At 41.6% G+C, this 21,257-nt stretch overlaps 1 protein-coding gene across 5 annotated transcripts in view; it reads left to right on the top strand.

The window, feature by feature from the left end:
* pald1a (phosphatase domain containing paladin 1a) overlaps window positions 1–21,257 on the top strand; it is a 49,381-nt gene that overhangs the window by 8,055 nt on the left and 20,069 nt on the right. For all 5 annotated transcript variants that reach the window (XM_046378265.1, XM_046378264.1, XM_046378263.1 and 2 more), the window contains 17 exons: window positions 1,743–1,940; window positions 2,143–2,245; window positions 3,650–3,829; window positions 4,292–4,456; window positions 4,578–4,738; window positions 5,323–5,398; window positions 6,317–6,471; window positions 6,665–6,761; window positions 7,080–7,184; window positions 7,571–7,666; window positions 7,764–7,898; window positions 8,178–8,294; window positions 8,658–8,837; window positions 8,931–9,128; window positions 9,484–9,624; window positions 9,764–9,835; window positions 12,678–12,818. In XM_046378265.1, the coding sequence (XP_046234221.1) occupies window positions 1,756–1,940; window positions 2,143–2,245; window positions 3,650–3,829; window positions 4,292–4,456; window positions 4,578–4,738; window positions 5,323–5,398; window positions 6,317–6,471; window positions 6,665–6,761; window positions 7,080–7,184; window positions 7,571–7,666; window positions 7,764–7,898; window positions 8,178–8,294; window positions 8,658–8,837; window positions 8,931–9,128; window positions 9,484–9,624; window positions 9,764–9,835; window positions 12,678–12,818 (2,307 nt within the window). In that variant the 5' untranslated portion in view covers window positions 1,743–1,755. The remainder of the gene's footprint in view (window positions 1–1,742; window positions 1,941–2,142; window positions 2,246–3,649; window positions 3,830–4,291; window positions 4,457–4,577; window positions 4,739–5,322; window positions 5,399–6,316; window positions 6,472–6,664; window positions 6,762–7,079; window positions 7,185–7,570; window positions 7,667–7,763; window positions 7,899–8,177; window positions 8,295–8,657; window positions 8,838–8,930; window positions 9,129–9,483; window positions 9,625–9,763; window positions 9,836–12,677; window positions 12,819–21,257) is intronic.

Here is a 21,257-nt window from a genome sequence, read left to right as displayed (position 1 = left end):
CGGAGTACAAGGTTGACCTGCCCACTCAGCTTTCAGCACAAGAAAGAGGAGAGTAGCGGTGACTCACCAGCACTCCACAGAGCCTCTCTGGACAATGAGAAGTCACACTGTTCAGAGCTGGAGATCACACAGAGATGCATTGAGCACTGGTGGCAGTAGTCAGTCCTGTCAAACCCTTCAGCTGTGTCACATCAAATAGATTTTGATGTTTGGTTGCTTCTGTGCTTTTGGTCTGCACTTTGCAGCTCCAATGTTACAGTATGTGTATCTGCGAGTTTGTGTTTTTCTGTGAATTTTTTTGAAGGTTCTAAACAGACATTCTGTGCATTTTTTTAGTGTTTTAAGTGTATGACCTGATAGATTCTTGAAATGATATGGATGAGTGGTGTTAAGCCCGACTGTTAGCTTGTCTGAGGACACGTTTGTTTATCTGCAGAGCTCCCTGAAAAGCTCACTGTTTATTCAGAGGGGAGGAGGTTTGGTTGAAACCTGTGGCTGGCTCAAGTTGGGGGTCTGAGTGCTCTGTATCGAGTTGCGTGATTAAAATATAAATACTGTCACATTCTACTCTAATCCCATGCCGCCATGACTAAATTGTAGGGCTAGGGTTAAAGATGTGTCATTAATGATTGTAATTTGAGTGCTGACTAGACCTTGACGGGGGATTTTAGGAGTCGCTGGCTGAACCTGCATGTTTCGTCCCTTTCGAAAGACTGATGAAATGGCTCCTTGTGTAATATGAATAACATGACTTATCACACACCACATCTTCACCAGATAAAGAGGCATCAAACAGCTTCAATGCCCACAATAGTGCATTAATAATGATCGTGTGACGTTTGGGAGCATGCGCTCATCTTGCCGAGGCATTTTAGACGATGGATACTGCTCAAGTTTGTATGGTAAATATGAAGCTACAGCCAGCAATCAGTTAGCTTAGCATAGCTTTAGCACTTAGAGACTGGAAACTCAGTAAATCTGAAAACAAAAAACACAAAAACACTGAAGTGTTAAAAAAACATTTTCAGTCTTCATGCTCAGCTAAGCTAGCAGACTGCTGGCTGTAGCTTCATATGTAGTGAGCAGAGTGGTGCTCAGAAAGTGAATAAGTGTATTACTCAAAACTTGGATACTCCTTTAAAATACAAACAAGACTAAGAGCCTCTTAAGCACACATGCAGTTGATGAGAATATCACTGTTTTTTGCAAGTATTTCATCATAAACCAAAGTATTGGACTTGCTGAAATTTTGACCTGTTAAACAAAAGGTCAAGGGATCAAAGTTATTACAGTTCATTCTCTGGGGACCGTAAATGTCCAAGCAAACCATCCAGTAGTTTTGGTTTTCACTATAAACCAAAACAGTCAACCTCATAGTGACATTAGGGGAGCAGTCAGCAGTGATCATCAAAGTGAGTGGGATTACGCCCCTGGGGACCATGAGTGTGTACCAAATTTCATGGCAATTCATCCAGCGGTTGTTGGATCTGGACCAAAGTTGTGGATCAACGGAGAGACTGCATCAATCTGTCTTAAAAATTTATATATATGTTATTAATATAATATCGATATGGAACATAAACATGGAAATGCGGTCCATGCACCAAAAAGCTTTTGACACTTTAGATTTGTCTGTTGAGTGCTGTCGCTCCTTACATATACTCTGTATGTTACCACTGCATATCTATGCGTGCGATTGTGTTTGCTTCCTGTTTCTGAGTCTACTGCGATGTCATTCACAGCTGCTTGTGGAGCATGGGTACAACTGCCAGTGCCGCACCACAACCTGTTTCCGTAGCGTCGCCCCTTGAGAGTGTCCATGTCAACGGGATGGCCAACAGCAGGCAGTCTCTTAGCATGAGCCCCTTTCAGACAGTCAACATCCACAACAACAAGGCCAAGTCCATTATCACCAACAAAGTCGCACCTGTCGTCATCACGTAAGTCCCTCCCCGAATCCGCGTTCTCACAATTGGGTGTTAATCCTCTTTGATCACTGTGGTGACATCCCCTGCACCCACCAGCCGAAGCGTTTGCCCCCATTATCATCTCATTTGTCAATCCAGGCCAAGCAAATACTAGCTGATAATTGAATTGCCCTTTGTTTACCATCCAGACTTGCTGTTGTGCTCTGTCTAACAGGTATAATTGCAGACAAGAATTTCAGATTCACGATGACATCCTCAAGACCAACTACAAAGTGGGTCGGATATCGGACACAATGCCCGAGCACTACCTGGTGCAGGTAAGGACAGGGCAAACTTCTTGGCTGCAAGAAGGTGCCGCACTATTGTGGAAAGATGTGGAATCATCTCACCTGTCTTTGAGCCTGCTCTTTTCACATTCACATGTCCAAATTGCTGAGCGGTATAGAAACATTGTCATGCGCCATTTTATGATCTGGGCCAGCCATTGAAACAGGAATGTTGTCACCCTTCTATCAGGGCTTTGATCTGCTCTGTCACCTCTGCTGTGTCTGCTCAGGCACATAGTGCTTTAACAGTAGAGCTCCTTTTAAACTGAGATCCCGCAATACTGCTATTTAAGACTCATTATGCCAGTTGTGCATTTTTACACTGAATCAAACAACATCAGCATAATGCTGTTCTATTTTGTGAATTTTAGATAGCATGCTGCTCTCTGGAAGCAAAAGAAGCCACTGGTGAAACAAAGGTGGAACAACAATGGCCCCTCGAATTTGTGTTGTGTGTTTTATACAGAACTGCAGGGTGGAATAACACCACAACATTGCTGCCTTAAGCAGGCTGTTGTAAAAGGGGCCACTGCTGACCCACAGCCTCTGTTTATGTATACATATGACAGTAGTTTCACCTACAGTAAGATCATAAATATAAAGATGCATCTTTTTTTCTCTGTTTTGGCTTTCCAACCGCACCACCTTTTACCTTAACCAGAAACCCTTCAGAAACTCTCTCTCCAGGGTGGGGAAAATCTAAAAACACCAACATCATGTTGGAGTGTGGAGTCATTTTCCAGAAAGATGCTGTATGTCTGCTCACAGACTATGTCAGAAATATGTCAGAAATGTGAAGATATGTTGTCAGTATCTAACTGAATTAAGTTCTAAAATTGACTCCTCAGATCTGAACCATTTCAGGTCCTTTATCAAATCTTGTAGTGTGTTAGGATTGGGATAGAAAAACAGCACAGTGGAAATACTATTAGTTTCACTTAACCATTCAGTTTAACAATATCAGTCAGAAATGGAACCTGGTAACCCATCATATACCCATCGTATATATAGGTTGGTGGTATGATTCAGCCAAAGTGCAACAATGTAGGAAGTAATGTCATTACTGTCATTATTTTATACTTGGCATTGACAATGGAAACTGTAGAATATGTCAATATTTTGATCAGTTTTACTTTTGCTCTATCTTAACACAATGTAAACAGTCTCAGAGAGACGGGGGTGGCAGGGCAGTGATTTCACCTGTTGAGACAACAGAGTAACTAGACTGTGTCAGTTTTGTTATTTGCTGACAGAAAGAGGAGGAAGAAGAAATTTTAGCAATCTTTAATTCTCTAATTTACAAATCATATTGTAAGCTCGAGTGGAAGCTGGAGAAATGTTGCATGAAGCTCATGATCTCCAGTGAAATCAAATGCAGTTTTTATTGTTTTTCAGGGGGAGTACTTCATGGTCCAGGATGTATACAGCAAGGCAGATGTCCTGAATACCACTGGCAGCTACGGAGCGCCCAACTTCCGTCAAGTTAAGGGGTCCTACCCGCTGTATGGGATGGGTCAGCCGAGCCTCAATGGCTTCAAACAGGTTCTCCAGAGGCTTCAGGCACAAGGACACGAGGTCACTCTTATTTCCTTTTATATGTGCATTTATTCATGCAGAATTTACACAAATAAGTTGTTCACAATTTTCCATTTGGATTTTATGTCCTTAATTCTCCTGGGTTGGTGACTGTGTACTAAAGCTCTTGCCTGGCCTCATTCTAGCCATGTTGTCAGTAAATATTTGAGGAGTCAAGTGCTCAGCGGAGGCTGTGGCTGAATTGTAGAACTGAGCAAACAGAAAGTTGTGGTTGTGTGTACCAGTGGAAAATGTATCTCTGCTTACAGCAGCTAGAAACTGACCATAATTGAAATGAAATTGACAAAATTATACATCAGGGCTCTTTAAACTCCTTACTCATGTGCTTCATGTCATATGACAACAGATTGTTTCCAGTTGCTCTTGGAAGTGGTGTAGTTGGTAGGCTGCAACAACCATTTACTTTAAAAAGCTATTATTTGATGTCCATCTTGCAAACAGGAGGTTATATTCTTCTGTGTAAGAGAGGAACCGGTGGTTTTCCTGCACAAGGATGACGACTTTATGCCGTACACCCCCAGGAGGAAGGAAAACCTACATGAGAACCTTCATGGCCTAGAAAAGGAGGAGATGGTGGAGGGCCTGGAGCTCACTATTAGGAAGGAGGTGATGAAAATGCACTTAGTCAGCATCTACACATGCAAAACTTTTTTTGAATCAATATAGTTCCCAGCAAAAAAAAAAACAAAACATAAACTTTAAAACATTCTTTTTCCTTGCTCCACAGCTTCACGACTTTGCCAAACTCAATGAGAACATCTTCTACGTCTACAACGACATTGAATACTTTAAAGACGAGCCGCAAAAGATCTCCATCACGTGTGAGGAAGACATCCATGTGACCGAAGAGGTCTACAAGAGACCCATGTTCACCATGCCGACCTACAGGTTGTTTACATTGTTCCTTTATTAGCTCTTAGCTCCTCATCTCACGCGCCAGTTTATGTGTGGTTGCCTGCTTTAGAATATGCAGGGCAGGTTATAAATAGTGGCTCTTGTTTGTGCAAAGTCTGGTTGCCCTGCTTTTTTGGAAGAAAGGGGGAAACAATGTTTAAACTACGTATTGCAGCATCCTGTTTGCAATCAGATCAGCAGAGTCAGCTTTATAGAGATTTCATGAACTGCTCACAACCAGAGCAAGAGAATGTATTATTCCCAGAGGAGTTTCGTAGTCAAAATAAAGCAGCAGAATTTTTTATTTCATGTAGTTTGAAATCTCAAGTGAAGTTTATGATTGATTATCTTCTCCATGATTTTCATCTCTCCCACCATCCGTTAGACTGTCAAAGGAGGTGAATTTTCAATGTGAGATTAGTAAACACAACATGAGGGAGCTCAGCTGTCAAGTCTTACTTTAGGTCAAATGTGTGTGTGTGTGTGTGTACGCAGTGCATTATGACCTACATTAGGGCAATATTGACACAACACAAGCGCAGTTTTTTAGCTCTCAGTAACAATCTGTTGTATTGCAGGTACTTCAGATTACCACTACCAATGGAGGGAGCACCATTGGAAGAAGACTTTGATGCATTTGTGAACATACTCAGGGTAAGCTCGTGTAAAAACGTCAGTCATGGCAACAGTCCACCATTTAGATAGACCTTTTTTGGTTGTGCTCTTCTCGATGGGGTCTTGTGTTGATGTGCCATTAAAGTTATTAATGGCTGGAATATTGGAGAGCATCTGGACTTTCTCACTGAGGTAGCGAGAAGGTCATTGTGGCTTTTTCTAATCCACATGTAGCCTTCTGACTTTGTCCTGTCAGTCACTAATACATTTGACAGTTAGAAAAAAAAAATATCATAAAACCAGCAGTCTGTACTCACTCTGTGTCCGCCCTTTGGTCATCCGCTCTGTCTGCTTTCCGTCCTGCTCCTCACTCACACAGGATGTTCTTTTCGCCTTGTTTTGCCCTTTTTTGGACTGACTTGCAGCAGCCGGTCCAGTTCCCTGTGGTTGGAAAGTGGCTCCTTTTTTTTTTATTTAAACAGTGTTTGAATCAGAGCTGCCCTGAGTTCTGCTACACTTTTTCTTCTATCTTTTTTCTTTTGTAATTCTGTCCTTGCAGAGTTTGACAGATTTCAGGTGTGGCAGTCCCTCATATTTTCCAGTGCAGTTATAACTTCCAGGATGTTCCCTCACTTCCCATTTCCCTCATCTTAACTAATATACTTCCACAAAATGAGATGTAATATTGACTTGGCGATTTGCAGTGGTTTAAAGCTGTGTTAAGGTTGGCTGAAAGGCTATTGATGCTAATTGCTAATTTGTCGAACAAATTTAAGCCAGTTTTAACTTCTTTTGAGCTACAAATGACCAAATCCCACTCACTGAGGTGTTCATATATATAGCGCTGCAGTTAGATTACGACATGTCATTGGTGATATGAAAGCGAACATCTCTGTTGGATGATTTACAGTCTGCTATCTCTGAGTCTGTTTTGGGTTTTGGGCTCTGTTTTTCCAGGAGAGCACCAGCTTGTCTCTGAGCCACAGTGCGTCCCGGCGGCTGCCTGCTCTCCTCTTCAGCTGCCAGGTTGGCGTCGGCCGCACCAACCTAGCGATGATCCTGGGCACACTGGTCATGAATCGCCTGCGAGGTGATTCACAACCGCAGCCTCAGTAAGAACTCGACAAGTGCATCCGGAAAACAGAGGATGACACGACACAAACCTTCATCACATATTTAATAGCACAATGAATAATGCAGCTCAGAAACTGGTCATATTTAGCCTTTTTTTTCCAATGCCAGGAAAGTGGAACTTGACCTTGTTTGCCTCCCATTTTTTTGTTGTTTTTTTTTTTTCTTGTTAAGAGTTGAGGAGGCTGCAGCTTCGGAGCCCAAACCTTTGTTCCAGGTCATCCAGACTCTGATCAGCAAGCTGCCCAATGGACAGGAAGTCATGGAAGAGGTAAAGCAGATAACCTACACATCCAGTTTGAGATAAGAAAATAAATAGAGCATCCGTACATCCTAAACAACCTTTCTGAAGGTTCCCCCTCTGCTCAAAAATATGTTTTATGTATTTCTCCATCACTTTGACGTATGACTTTCACTACGACACTACGAGGCTCTTTTTCATGTTTATCTGTGCTCACCCTAAATTTTGGTTCAGTGTGCTTACTTACACAAGAGTGATGTCCTGCACTTTCGAAAAAAAAAAGCCATATTTGCACATCCGTAGATAGAGAATGATTAGATTTGATAATGTCTTGCTTTTATTTGACAGGTTGACCAGGCTATCACCCTGTGTTCAGAAATGCACAACATAAAAGAAGCAATATATGAGAACAAGAGTAAGCTGGAAGGGATCGGAGAAGATTATCAAATTCAGGTGAGCGATCATCCTTTTTTAACATTTAGCAGCACTGACAACAACCTGTAATTTCTCTTAAAAGGCAGCACTGTGTGTTGTAGGTGGCGCTTGATTTCTAACAGCCTCTGCTGCTCAGCTTATCTTCTGATGAATAAAGCAAGAGTGAGACAGAAATCAAAGGATGATGATAATGATACATAAAAAGTCCTTATGAATGCGAGCTCTCAAGTTTAAGTAAGGGATAATAATAGATAGTTGATTTTTTTTTAAATATAATTTTCTCCTCCTCGTCTGTCAGGAAGTAAATGGGATTTTAAACAAAGGCTTAGCTTAGATTTAAAGAAACTTGACAGAAAATGGGCTGCCACTATGAACAGATATTGAAGCTTTTATTCATTTCTTAGGGAAGCAGTACCAAAGACTACTTTCTCAACAGAACCATGCAGAGCTTGGAGCGCTACTTCTATTTGATTGTATTTAATGCATATCTTCACGAACAGGTAATTTTTTTTCCTCTAGTGTTTCTTTAAGTTTTAACTTTAAGTTTACAAGTCATTAACATGATTGAGAGTCATAACTCTGTGTTTCATTTTGCAGTATCCTCTAGCCTTTGTGTCAAACTTCAGCCAATGGATGTGTTGCCACGCGTGGCTGTACAGGTTACTGGCCCGCATGGACCTGTCAGAGCTGTCAGCCCCAGCCGAGCTAGTCACCAGAGGAGCTCGCGTCCTGGTGAGGAAGTCAGGCACACAGTAGTAGTAGTAGTAGTATTATGATCATCTCTTTGCCTGTGACGCTAGATCAAAACCATATTATGCAGAACACATGTATTCTTTGTGTTTATGCTTACAAATACTACTGCTGTTTTTTTTTCCTGCCGCATCATCTTTCCTGCAAGATATCTTCAGTCCCTTATTGTCCTCCCACGCACTCGCACGTTCATCTGTATTTTCAAGTGCACCGTATATTGTACGTTATAAGCAATGTGCAAGTGTGTATGTGTGTGCACAGGTTGCTGATGAGTGCTTGGCTCCGGACGTGCTCAGCACAATGAAGGAAATGAAGGCGGTCAACTTCAGACGAGTGCCCAAGATGCCGGTTTATGGAGTGGCTCAGCCAACATCAGAGGTGCAGCAGACAATAATTAATCGCATAAATTCTCAATGTTATCTTGAAGGAGTGGAAAGGGGATAATTTATTTTATGAACTTCCACTTGTATCTGGAAAGGATCATTTGCAATACTTCACTACTGCCTTTGGGGCCTATTAGACATTATAGTTGACTTGCAAATAAAGAAAAGGGGCTTGATATCTAATACTCTGGAATTTTTCTTAAAATCTTAAGTATAATTTGTAAACGACTGACTTTTTTATTTCCACATCACCAGTGTGCAGCCTTGCAGTCATGAGTATTCATGAGAGCACAAATAGACTGAGAGGAATGACTCATGATGACTCCTTGTCGTCTAACTGTGAATTTGCTCTGTGCAGGCTGCTGGAGCAGTTTTGGCCCATCTGACGGACGAGAAGAGAAAGCACAGCCACGTGTTGTGGGTCAACTTGCAAGAGGAACTGGTGTTGGAAGGAAATGGTCAGATTTTAACACCGAGGGAGCCATCATGTCTGGACCAGCACATTTCTATCCCATCGTCTGACCCACTGCTAATAGAGGTTGAGTGGAAATGATGCTTTACGATCAGACGATTCAGAATTCAGCCTAACAGTTGAAGTGAAAGTGCTCTCATGTCCCCTGCTGGCCTGTAGAAACTGGAGACATCTCTGAAGGAGGAGATCCTGCAATCCCAGAAGTGGCTCGAGGTGACGCTGGAGCAGGAGAAGCAGATGAAGATGTTTAAAAGCTGCCTGACAGTTCAGGAGATCTTCAACCAGCACATAAGCTCCCACCAGGGCCTTGTGTACAAGCGCATCCCTCTGCCGGACTGCAGCGCGCCCAGAGAGGAGGTAAAGATGTGAATGCACTCACAGACGTCCAGGCACGAGGTGCAGGACCAGCTCACAGGTTCTTGTGGTAGTTTCTTCATGAAGAGGTGACAATGAATGAGACTTGTGCTCCCTCTAGTGGTCAAGAATGTTACTGTCCTATCAATCTATTCACCATAACCACAACCACAACCACCAAGTTGTGTTTTATAATTTTCTTCATTAATATGTAGGAATTTTATTTTACAGATTTATATTAGAAAGCTTGCCTAAATGTGATACAAAATTAGATTTTGTGTAGCATTAATTAAATATTCCCATGTATCTTATGTAATATTCAGAATATGGTTCACTGTGTGTGTGTTCCCATCCTCAGGAGTTTGATAAGCTGCTGGAGGCCATGAAGAGCGCCTTGGCTGAGGACTCCCACTCAGCCTTTGTTTTCAATTGCTCTAACGGCAAAGGCAGGACCACGACCGGCATGGTTATTGCTGTTCTGACTCTTTGGCACTTCAATGTAAGATGCCTCCTTCAGTTATCTGGATATTCTTCAGTCCCCTGAGTATTTTAAGACAATTTATCTAAAAGTGATCACATGCGGCTGCGATGTTTTCACCATCCAACATAACATAAAAACTGATGTCCTCCACCTGTAGGGTTTTCCAGAGTTTGCAGATGATGAGATTGTGAGTGTTCCTGACGCCAAGTACACGAAAGGAGAATTTGAGGTATGCACATTCAAAAGCTAACGCCTTTCGAACATCATGTTCAGTAGAAAAATTAATTTTTTGGGGGTTTTAAATGATTTTGACATTAAAAGATGTAATTTTGGACTGGAAAGTTATACAGAGCATTTTTCACTGCTGTCTGACATTTCACAGACCAAACCATTAATTGGTAATGAAAAATAATCAGATCAGATTTCCTTTTCTGTTTCATCTGTTCTTTCAGTTGCATTTCATCACAGTGTTTTGCAATCGTTTTCATGTCAGTGCTAATACTTGAGACTTGATGTGTGGTCGCTGTCCTTCAGCAGATAATTTTGAAAGTAAAGAGTGTGGGGGTGGCAATCAAAGTGAATTCTGATCTTCATCATGATTAGTTTTAGCTTCTTTTCTACACAGCACTTTGAAACTAGTGGAAAAGTTGCATTCTGAGAACAGGATGCTAGTGAGCTAACAATGTGTCATGATCAGCTGAAATCCCTCTGACAGACAACCTTGTTTGTGTTGTTATTATCGCTGTTATGTTGCTATGTTGTGTTTAATGTCCTTGACGATCAAAAGAGCACCTTTCAATTCAATTTCTGTAGGCAGTGCGCATTTCTCCGCTCAGCTTTAATGTGTATGCTGCTGCCAGACACCAAACCTTTTATGCCCATTTTTTGTAGTGTTTAAAACAGCAAGTCAAGGAAAGTATCGGAGAGTAGCAAAACTTTTAAAGTGTAAACACTTAATTCAGAGCATGAGATGCATGCTGGGTTTTCTTAAACATAACCATAACTCTGGCAAGTATTAGTAGGGCAGCTGTTGTAAAGTTCATGTATTTAATGAGTCACATCACCAGTTCCTCCAAACAAATGATACAAGTCAGACAAGTGTATATTAAAGGGGTTTCTAAACTCTCACTCTGCACCTGTGATTGAAAGCTGTGGCCAAACAAAAGCAGAAAGCCACAGCCTTTCTCCTCTGCTCTGAATGGTGGCTGCTGGATGGCTGTTTTCTTTAATTCAGAGTTGAGTCAGTGAATCAGTTGGTTGGAACCTGCTGGCCGTGTCCTCAGTGCCGTAAACATGGACACACAGGAGGAGGCCACACTTAGCAGTCACACAATACCGCGTGCCAATCACAGCAGTGGTTTCTGGGATACACAGAGTGGTCGCCACGGAAACCTTTTCTGCCTCCAATTCAGCCCCTGAAGGATATGTGATGTTGCCATCCCCCTTCCCTTATCGGCCAAAATAGGTGTTTCTATGGCTGTAAGGTCCAAAGCATTATGTGGTGGATGGTGTTAGATGGTGTGGTTATGGAAACTGCTGGTGTGGTGTAGTGTCTGATAATCAGTACACAAGTGTAGGATCTTGAGAAAATCAGCCCTACATGGGTCTGTTAATATTAACATCAAGTGGCTGTTATTATATTTATGGTAATGATGCACCAAATGGCGGTTTGTAAGGAGTTGCTTGTAGTGATGAAACTGATGAGAATTATCACCTCAATCTGCTGGTCGGTCCAGCTTTACTGAGCTTTATATCAAGTTTGTGTAGATGTGTGTGGAAATAAGCAACCGTTTCTGCTGCCTCCCAGTGGCCTAAGAAGAAGCCGATCAACTTGAGTTTAACTCGTTTTCCTTTCTTTTTTTATCTTACATTATCTTACTTTTTAAAAAGTGTAAGCAAACAATTTAGGGGACCAGGAAACACGAATGACTTTGCTTATGTAAGTTTCGCTTCTGTGTAAAGTCTATGTATTAAAAGGCATATCGCATGGCTTGTCAGCAGAATACATGCAGCCTGACAGCGATCGTGTTTATTCCAAAGGACAGTGGTCCTCTGACACACAAACTGAACGAGAAAATCCCTGCAGGCCTGTTCTGTTCTCTGATCCTGCTCTGCTTCTCCGCCCTCTCTGCCTCTCGCTTCTTCTTATCACTACTATCGGTTTTATGATTGCTAGCCGAAGTAAACCAGCTGCAGAGTGGCCACCAGCAGGGCTTAGTAAACTAGATCGCAGTCAGACAGTGCTGATCGAAACATTCCCTGTCTCAGTTAGGTCAACACTATAAATAAACATACTGACACACACTGACACCAATAATTAAAATGGGTGCGATGAGGCCATCCTCTTTGAATCAGAAGACCTCACTAGATGGACAGTTTCCATAGTACTTATATTATACTGTTTTGTTCAAATGGTACAAAAGTATAAATTGACCTTTTGTGATGATGCTGTTGCTTCAAAGTGTTTTGAGTAATGCATCTAAAGTATAGAGCCATAAAACGTAAAAATACTTATTATATTTTACAGCATATTTTATTACATGTAAAAAAGAGATGTACGCAGCTATGGGTTGCATGTATAGAAAATTTTAGAAGGACAAAAAACATTCAAAAAGATGGGATTTGACCTTGGAAACCCAAGATGACACCACAGTCTCACCATGAGGATGATCGTGTGACATGTGACTTGAAAAATGCCAGTGCAGCTGATAAATAGACCTTCTGTTAAGATTTTTTGGCAACTGCTGCTTCCAAGGTCGAGATAAAACTTTCAGTCTCGACTTTTAAGCCAGCATCAATGAGAACACTTCAAAGAGTGTAGAAAAATGGAAATTGGAAGATTTACAAATGCCATGACATCTGGGCAAACTCCATCTGCTGAGGAAGATGGTGGCATACGACTGAAACCTCCTAAACAGCTACTAAATGGACCTTGTGGTGAGATTGATTTTCAGCCACTTTAAAGTGTATTTAAAGGACAAAAACAGAGGATTTTTAGCTTCAAAACAAAAATCAACATAACAAACAAACATCACATACAACAAGCGTCTCACGATTGTCCTGGTGCGCAGGTCGTCATGCAGCTGGTGCGTCTGCTCCCCGATGGCCACAAGATGAAGAGGGAGGTGGACATGGCCCTGGACTCTGTCAGCGAGACCATGACCCCGATGCACTACCATCTGAGAGAGATCATCATCTCCACGTACAGACAGGTACAGCACATCTCCTTATAGTACTCGTTCATTACCTGGTCCTTACAATGCAGGACATCCACTTAATTTGAAATAGATCTTAAACAGGTAAAAGTTCACATTCTGAGAGCAATGAAACAATAAAGACAGATCATAAATAGTTAAAAAAAAAAAAAAAAAAAAGCTGTATGATGATGTACCCATTAAATAAAAAGCGTCAGTTCAGTCAGTTCAAATGAGTATTCTAAACTTGTGTTGAATATATATTGCAAATTAGGCCCTCCACTGCATCAGACAGTGGAGGCTTTGAGCAGCTCCTTCAGCCGCAGACTGCTACACCCTCAGTGTAGGAAGGAGCTACTACAGGTCCTTCATTCCCACTGCTGTTAGACTATATAATCCAATGATCTAGTCCTCTTTTCCGCCCTTATGAGGACTTGTATATAGCTGTATATTGTACTGTGTTTACTGTGCTTGTAAATTGTTAATTTATTACCTCTATATTTTTTTGTAACTGTTTCTGCACACTTTTTGCTTTTTTGCACTCTTTTTCTGTTCTCGTGAGCTGCCAAGCTGACAAGTGAATTTCCCCACCGTGGGATCAATAAAGTTAATCTTATTATAAATTAAGGACCAACAGTCGTGTTAAAAAGCAAAGAATTGTGGCTCGTTTCTCTAAACTTCCTGGACGATGTATTAAGTGAATCCTAATGTCTTTTTCTCAAGAGGGTAATTCAAATCAGCCGAATACAAGTTGCTCCAGAATGTGTCCTTGTCTTGCTGAGATGCAGTCAGAATGTTGTTACTGAGTCGGGTGCAGTTTTGCATGAGGCCCATAGATGGCGTCAAGAACTTGTTTAGATGCCTTCTACAGCTGCAGCTTGGATCCCAGGCCCATGAATGAGAGACATCTACTGTGCTGTAGGCGTGAGCTGCAGAGCGTGGAAAATGATTGTCGCAATATAACTTATCTCTGAAACTCAGTGGAATTCCTTTGGGACTAAATGGAAAAGAGCAAGAAAAGAGAGGAAAGGAGCAGGAAAATGAATTATTGCTTGTGGGATTTTTTAGCTTGACCTCTTGAAATTTTATTTAGTGCGCCTGCTGTGCAAATTGCAAGGGCGCACTTGTGCTGTGCATGGTCCAGGCATTAAGTAACATATCGCATCGCAAAAGTATCAGCTGCTTTGTTCGTTACACGCACTGATTGTGTTAATGTCCACTGATAAGATGGATTACATGATTTAGTTTACTGAATAAGCTTTGAATAAGACACAAGCAGTAAACGCAGGTAAAGGAAAAACACACAAGGTAGAGAAGTATTTTTAACCCTTCCGTTGTGATAAAAGAATGAAAAGCAGCTTCAGCTCAACAACTGGTAATTTGGACATTTTGTGCTGTAAACAATGCATAAAGAGAGCAAAATAAGATTGAAGTGGGATTTTGAGCTATCTGGACAAGGTCTCTCCTGTTGCTGTGGCCTCTGCAGGACCACGGCTCTGTTTTAGCCATTTGTAATGCAGACTGTAATCATTGTGCCTCTGTGCACCGTCAGCCGTTCAGAGTGCGCTGGAGGCACCCGGTCCTGTCTCCGTCGTATCAATGGACCTCATTGTCCTGTGACCCTTGTCTTTCGCCTATATTCCCTCTCTGTCTGTCACTTTCTGGTCCCTGGCTACAGGAAAAGGCTATCAGGTCACTTTCAAATCAATTAGGTAACTCTTACAAGCTGTAATAAAAGTTTTCTGCACATATTTTTATTTTGAATATTGTCAGGTAAAAACACACAGACCTCACCCTGTCTCAGAGTTCTGGTTCAAAATAAGTGTATTACAAATTACAAATAATTACACTGGACCTGTGTAGTTAAACCGCTGAGATTTGTGAAGCTTTTAACTCCCAAGTCAGCCAAACCTTTTTGGAAGAAAAAAATGAAGGCGAAAAATCTGTTGTAAACATTCATTAAAGTTTATAGATTGACTTTCTGGTTCAGTAGATAGTTTAACAATTTTGACTACCATACTTGACCTAAGAGGTGTGTTTGCCCACAGTTTTCCTTATTTGCCTCTTCAGACTTCTTTTTAAGTGATGTAGGAACCGCTTCTGTTTCCAGACTTCCGCAATTACTTGGTTATCATAAAATGATATCATAACCAATTGAAATTATGGCCAGAACTACACAAACAGTAAATTAAAGAAAAAGCAATAAATCAGAATGATCTTTTAACCCCACCGTAGCAGACCACAGGTTGGCACTCTGTTCTCCTTTCAGCCTTTCCCTTCCTGCCCGAACCAGCAGGCCAGGTGATAAACAGTGCCAGATGTTGGCTAGAACCCGGCAGGCAGCAGCAGACAAGAGGGGGTTGGGGGTGGGTGGGTTGAAGAGGGGAAAAATCCCCCCCTCCCCCCTCATAGCCCTCTTCCCTCAAAGCACCCTCCTCCCCTTTGACAGTGGTTGGAAAATGTGTCTTTGATAGAGAAAAAAATATATATATTTACTCTGGGACCCGAACCGTCCGCCAGCTCCCAGTGGGGCCTGGGAAATAGGGGAATGGGTGGGGGGGTTTCTGCACTGGGACAGAGGTGGGTTCTTCTTAAAGGGCCTGTAAATCCCTGCTGCTGACCAGGTGTGACTTCACATTGCAGATGCACCCTTGAATATCAGAGCCAGTGCAGTGGAGAGGTTACTTCCTATCCTCCTCTTCCTCCTCCTCCTCCTCCTCCTCCTCCTCCTCCTCCTCCTGCTCCTGTCTCCCACACAGGAATCAGCTGCAAGGGCCTTTCTTTCCCCTGTCAAGCCACCTTGAGGAATAAAATTGCCTGGAGCACTCTGTGTACACTGGCATTTACTTTGATATTGTTCCCTTTCTTTGTGGGGCTTTGTGTGTTTACAGGTGTGTTATGTTCAGCATGACGCACAACATCTGATGTTTCTTAGCTGACACACCAACATCTTTTACCTCTCTGATTCATTGTGCTCCCGCATATTATATTTGCATAATATATATAGCTGTCCAGTATATCACTCAGTCCTAGAAGACCTGGTGTGACCCTCTAGACCACCGGGCTGGGGTTTGCATCACCTTGTCTGATTTATCCTGCAGGACTTCTCATAGCATCTACAGCAGATTATTCAGACCATGATTGACCTCTCTTTTTTAATCCAACGATTAGCATGTTTATTACATTTTGTTCAACAGCTCTGCTCAAAGAGGAAGTGCACTAACTATTATTATCCCATAACGATTGAATAAATAATAACATGTTATTGTACATGCAGCCTTTTCATCCACTGTGTGAATTAAAATGAAGATGAAAGCCGACCTAAATGCCTGGTTTGTCTATACAGAAAAGATTTTCTATTCACAGATAAAGTCTCTGCATAATTCATAAACGCTCAGTTTGGTCATTTGTGATGTTTTTTATATGTGTAATTCAAAGATAATGAAAAAATGATAAACTAATTTGGTTGGGTTACAGTTAAAAAGACGCTTGGAGCAGAGCTGTTTTGCAGGCTGTGATGTATAGATGTAGGGCAGTGCGTTTATTCACACACCATAGTTCTTGCCTTGTTTAGACAACAGAATAGAAGCAGTAGTTTTGAAACATATCCAGACCTGGAAAATACCCAAATAAAATTCCATACTTTTCCATACTGTATTGGAAGCTTGAATAAAGGCCTCTGGCTTCCACACAACACATCTAGAGGATATTAAAAGCAAAAAGAGCAGAGTTGCAGAAATGGAGAAATGTCAGAAATGTCAGATCTGACAATTTCAGAAACTGAATTTTTGATACTTTTTGTTGGGTGAGACTTTCCCATAGCACCTTTTTAAAAACACTCAAACCTTTTTCACCAGGGTGGTGAGAAAGCTGAAATGCACAGAGCAAGAGTGAATGAGCGGCAAACCATCCTGTGTGTGTGTGCGTCTCTGTCCAAAGAAAGGCCCTCATGGTTTGGACGGGGCAGTGGAAAAATATTTTCAGAAAGGGGAGAATGCTGCGAGCAGGTTTTCTTCAGGAAAGGTAGTGGACGTCTTTAGGAGAGAAGAAGGGGGAGGAAGAGGTCTCAGCGCTCCATGTTTGTGGAGGCTGAGGGGACTACCGCAGCACTGACAGCCAGATTAATTTTGCCAAAAAAAAGAGCAAGGGATTAGATAGAAAGAAAATGAGAAAGCGGTGTGGTGGGAAAGTAAGAAGCAATCATGTTAATTATGTTTAATGAAGCACAGTGTCCTCTTTGGAACTAGTATTTTGAAGCTCTGTGCTTTAATCTCAGCTATTTTTCATTGCTTGTCCAGATTAAATTGGATATTTGGCTAAATTAATATTTTCCTTTATGTTTTGTCCTCTCATACACATACAAACAGTGTTTTACATCACTACACTTTTTTGCCTTAAGGGTCTCTGAATTTTATTCTCAAATTGGGTTGACACGAGTGGGCCAATTAAAAGGTGAGGTTGGCAATGGTGTAAGGAAAAATTAACAGGAAAATGATCCCACCTGAACCAGAGGCAGGTTCTTCTTACCTGAAGTGCATGTCTACTCATCGCTCCGTTGAAAGAGGCTCTTATGTAGGTCCAGCACAGTGTGGAGGGAGCAATGTGGGAGAGCCAGAGGTTGTTTTTATTCATAATTTCCAGCCTCCCACATGTCAGTGCCAGTAGCTGTATTTTTTGCAGCTGTCAACAGAATGACTTATTTTGACTGAATCCCATCTGAGCAGGTGCAACCACCTGAGCTACTTGGGCGTGGATAAGAATGCCTCTCAGTCAACCATTAGTCCAAAGAGCAGGGATTTGTGATTTCATGTGTGTGTGGCAGTACACAAGAGAGGTAAATAAAGCATCTCCAGGGACTTTCCAGAGGGGTTTGGTGAGCCGGGTGGGGGAGTTTGGGTGGGGGGATAGAGGCAGCTGCTACGAGTCAGTTGCTATTCAGGAGCTCATTTATTTTAAGGGAGTTTCCACAGCTGTAAATGACTTCAAATGATGCCCTAACACATCTGCTGTGTTTAATGTGCCTGCTGATGTCTAATGTGACAAGATCCATTAGAGGGCAGCTGAATTCACCTGTAACATTGATGCTAAAGTCATTTATTTCTGTCACTGATGATTTATGTGCCTTGTTTGACATTTACAGCTGAGACAACGGGAAGAAAAACTACATGAAACAAGAATGTTGTGACTTTTAGGACGTCATTGAATTCACTTATTTTCAAAGGTGTCACCTGCAGTAGTGTTAACAAGCATTACCTAATTAGCAAACCTTGCTAGCATGCCGTATTAATGTGTTCAGAACAGCTTCCTAATAACTATAAATTTGGTCTTCCTCTTACAACAAAAGTAACTAAAGGTGCTGTTGTTCAATTGAATTTGAACTTAGGTCATTTGCAGCTACAGCTTTACTTGTTATCATATGACCAGTAGCTTATGGTGGCTAATGCTTGATAATTTTAGAAATGATATTCCTGTTTAATTCATATTAATGGTTTGGTTTGCAGACTTGTTGATTTCTCTTCATGCGCCACTGATCCGCTAGGCTTTATGATTTGCCAGTGCAAATATTAATGACAACAGTGGTATCCTGAAAGGCCTCTGCGGTTATCATAATGTTGTATGTTTATTTCCACACGTTCCATGTGAGGAATCGAGCTCTTGTGCTCTACCTCATTGAACACTTTGGAAATCGTTATGTTCTCTTCCTAGTCTGCCCTCTTTTACCCTGAATAACTGAACTGCCCTGGCCTGCCCTTTGCCCTGACCTCCCTCATGTCCCCCACCCCCCTCTGAACCACAGGCCCCAGGACTGTGCTCCAGACCTAACTGAGCACTGCACAGAAGGGTTGCCTTTTCCTGCCCCATGCACTAAACCTGTCATTGACCCAGGCCTACAGACCAGGAAAAACTACCTTCAAAACCGTGCCTGAGTGTTTAAACGTGCCCCACAGAAGCTGTGGTCATGGTATCTCACAGATCCTGCTAAGTCCCAAATCATTTCACCAGGAAAAGATCCAGCAGTTTTGGTCTAAGCTTTCACACTAGCTAGCTACTGCCACTGAACAAATGCCTATGGGAATATAATCCCAGGGGTGAAGTCCTTTAAATGCCAACCACGTGGGAAATGTAGAAGTCGTGACTTGGTTGAGTTGCTCCAGGAATTGCACTTTTGTGATGCCCCAGTGTGGAAGCCATGTTTCATATGTGAGGACAGTTGAGCGACAGATGAATCCCGTGTTAACGATGCCATAACTACTCCCAAAGCGTCAACAACTCGCAGTCAGCAAGGAACATTCAGATCTGCCTTGTGACGTTTTCTTTCCCATAGAGACAGCTTACAGTATGACACAGAATGACTTTTTCCTGCGTTCGTTCATTCTTGGAAGTTATCATTATAATGACAGCAGTTTGATATGTGCTGGCATTTAAAAAGCAGGCAAAAACACATTAGAAGAGTTATTTGTGAATATGAAGTGGGTGCATGGCCTCAACGCATTCTGCAGATTGACGGAGACAGGTGTCCAGGTGGTGAAATCCGTCTGTTGCTGTTTCTATGACTCACCGTTAGAGTGGCATATTCAGAGTTCAGTGAGGATACTTAAAAAAACAAAACAAAACAACAAAAAGTCTATAGCCATTCCAGCATCCCCATGAAGGTCTAATGATCATTACACAACAGTTACAAAACCAAATAGTTGGATACTAAAAAATAGAGAAAACTAATAGGGAAAAATGTGGGGTGGTGCAAGAGCAGCATCCAAACCCTTCATTCGCATCTCCAATTTGGTTTTGGGTTCTAAACACATGCAGCGATTTGTTACTTATGTCACTTTTTTTTTTGCCACAGTTGGAAAAATGCCGACAAATGAGGATAAGATACAAGCCATTCTGTTAGCTGTAAGCTCACATAAACTTTTAATTGGCATATTTCTTCAGGCAAACCATTTCCCCATATCGATTTATTAAGGTGAGAATACTGCATGGTGGTTTTCTTTTTTTTTTTTTCACTGGTGTAGAACTAACATGTTAGACAACTGGTAATTTTGGCCTGTTCATGGCGGTAAGTGGAATCATCAAATTCTTTAGGTCTTATCCACTGGGATCCGTGAGTCAGTACCAAGTTTCATGGCAGCGAATCCTTGTAGTTACCGTAGTTATTTAATAAAATAACCAAAGTGTTTGACCGCACTGTGCTGTGGCTGACAAACAACATGGTTTTCACAGCAGCTTTGGGGCTCCCTCAGAGGAAAAAAAAAAAGCCAACCATCAATACATTCACTTTCTGTTAACCACCAGCATCCTTACAAAATGTCATTTATGGCCAAGAGTACAAATTTCATTAAGTCTAGTGGGTTTTGAAATATTGAAGGTCTGATTAGTTGTAGCTTGCAGTCATGCCATTTTAATGCCCCAGTGCTGGGTTTGCATGCACATGATATTTTGATAGCTCAGTAAATGATTGATTCGTAGTGGGAGTCTCCATGGGCTCCGTTGCCAGGCATGTGCACGTACAGAATGTACCATAATATGTGTGGTTAATGTGGGCAGATATTCCAGTCTCTGTGTAGGCTAAGTTGATGAGCCCTGTCTCCTCCTGTGGCTTTGTATTCTCTGCTCTCAGACACGTGATGCATTTGTACTCGTCTTTTTGTGTGAGAAACTGGCCTCTTCTAGTCAAATGCCTGTTGACTATTGATTATACAGCACATTCTTTATTTAGCTCACCATGCTTTTGATTATTTTTGAGGCTTATTTTTGTGTTAGACATTGCCTTTATTGTTAACTGGAGCTGTTAATAATTCAGTTTAGATATTATACCCATGTTCCGTTATTTCTGTCCATATCTCCATCAAGACAATTCAAGGCGTTTGATGATGTCATGAAGTACGATGGGATCGTGTGAGTTGTTGTCTTCTTTGTTGAACAGCGCTTGGCATACGGCAATGAATAATGGTGCTCCATCATGAGTGAGCAGTACAAACATAAAGTAAACAATAGAGTGGCTGTTGAGCTTGTTCGCCATCTTCCTTCCTCACTGTGACGTATGATCGGGTGTTTCCTGTGTTCCCTTGAAGTTAAAATAACTAGAGGGAGGAAAAAGGGGATGTGACGCCATGGACAGGTGACCAAATGAAACAAACCATGAGCTTGAATAAAACTGCCGATATTTGAATATTGCTAAACATTTAGGATAATATAAGCACATAAGTGAACAAAATTGGTCTAGTCATTTTTAGACATTTAAATGTGGAGATGTTACACATCATATCAGTCAAGGTAGATTGAATGTATTCTGGCAGAAATCATAATGACTTTGAGAAAGTCATGAGAGAGAATCTGAACCGTTTACATTAATTTTCAGTCCCTTGGCTGGATAGACAGAATGGTTGATAGCAGATCTCTATATAGAGTATGTGGATTGACACCACTTGCCCCTAAAATCCACCTCAACCTCAATTT

The sequence above is a fragment of the Scatophagus argus genome, chromosome 21, assembly GCF_020382885.2.
Source record: "Scatophagus argus isolate fScaArg1 chromosome 21, fScaArg1.pri, whole genome shotgun sequence".
NCBI classification, from domain to species: Eukaryota; Metazoa; Chordata; class Actinopteri; family Scatophagidae; genus Scatophagus; species Scatophagus argus.
This window is presented reverse-complemented; position numbering and strand designations above follow the sequence as displayed.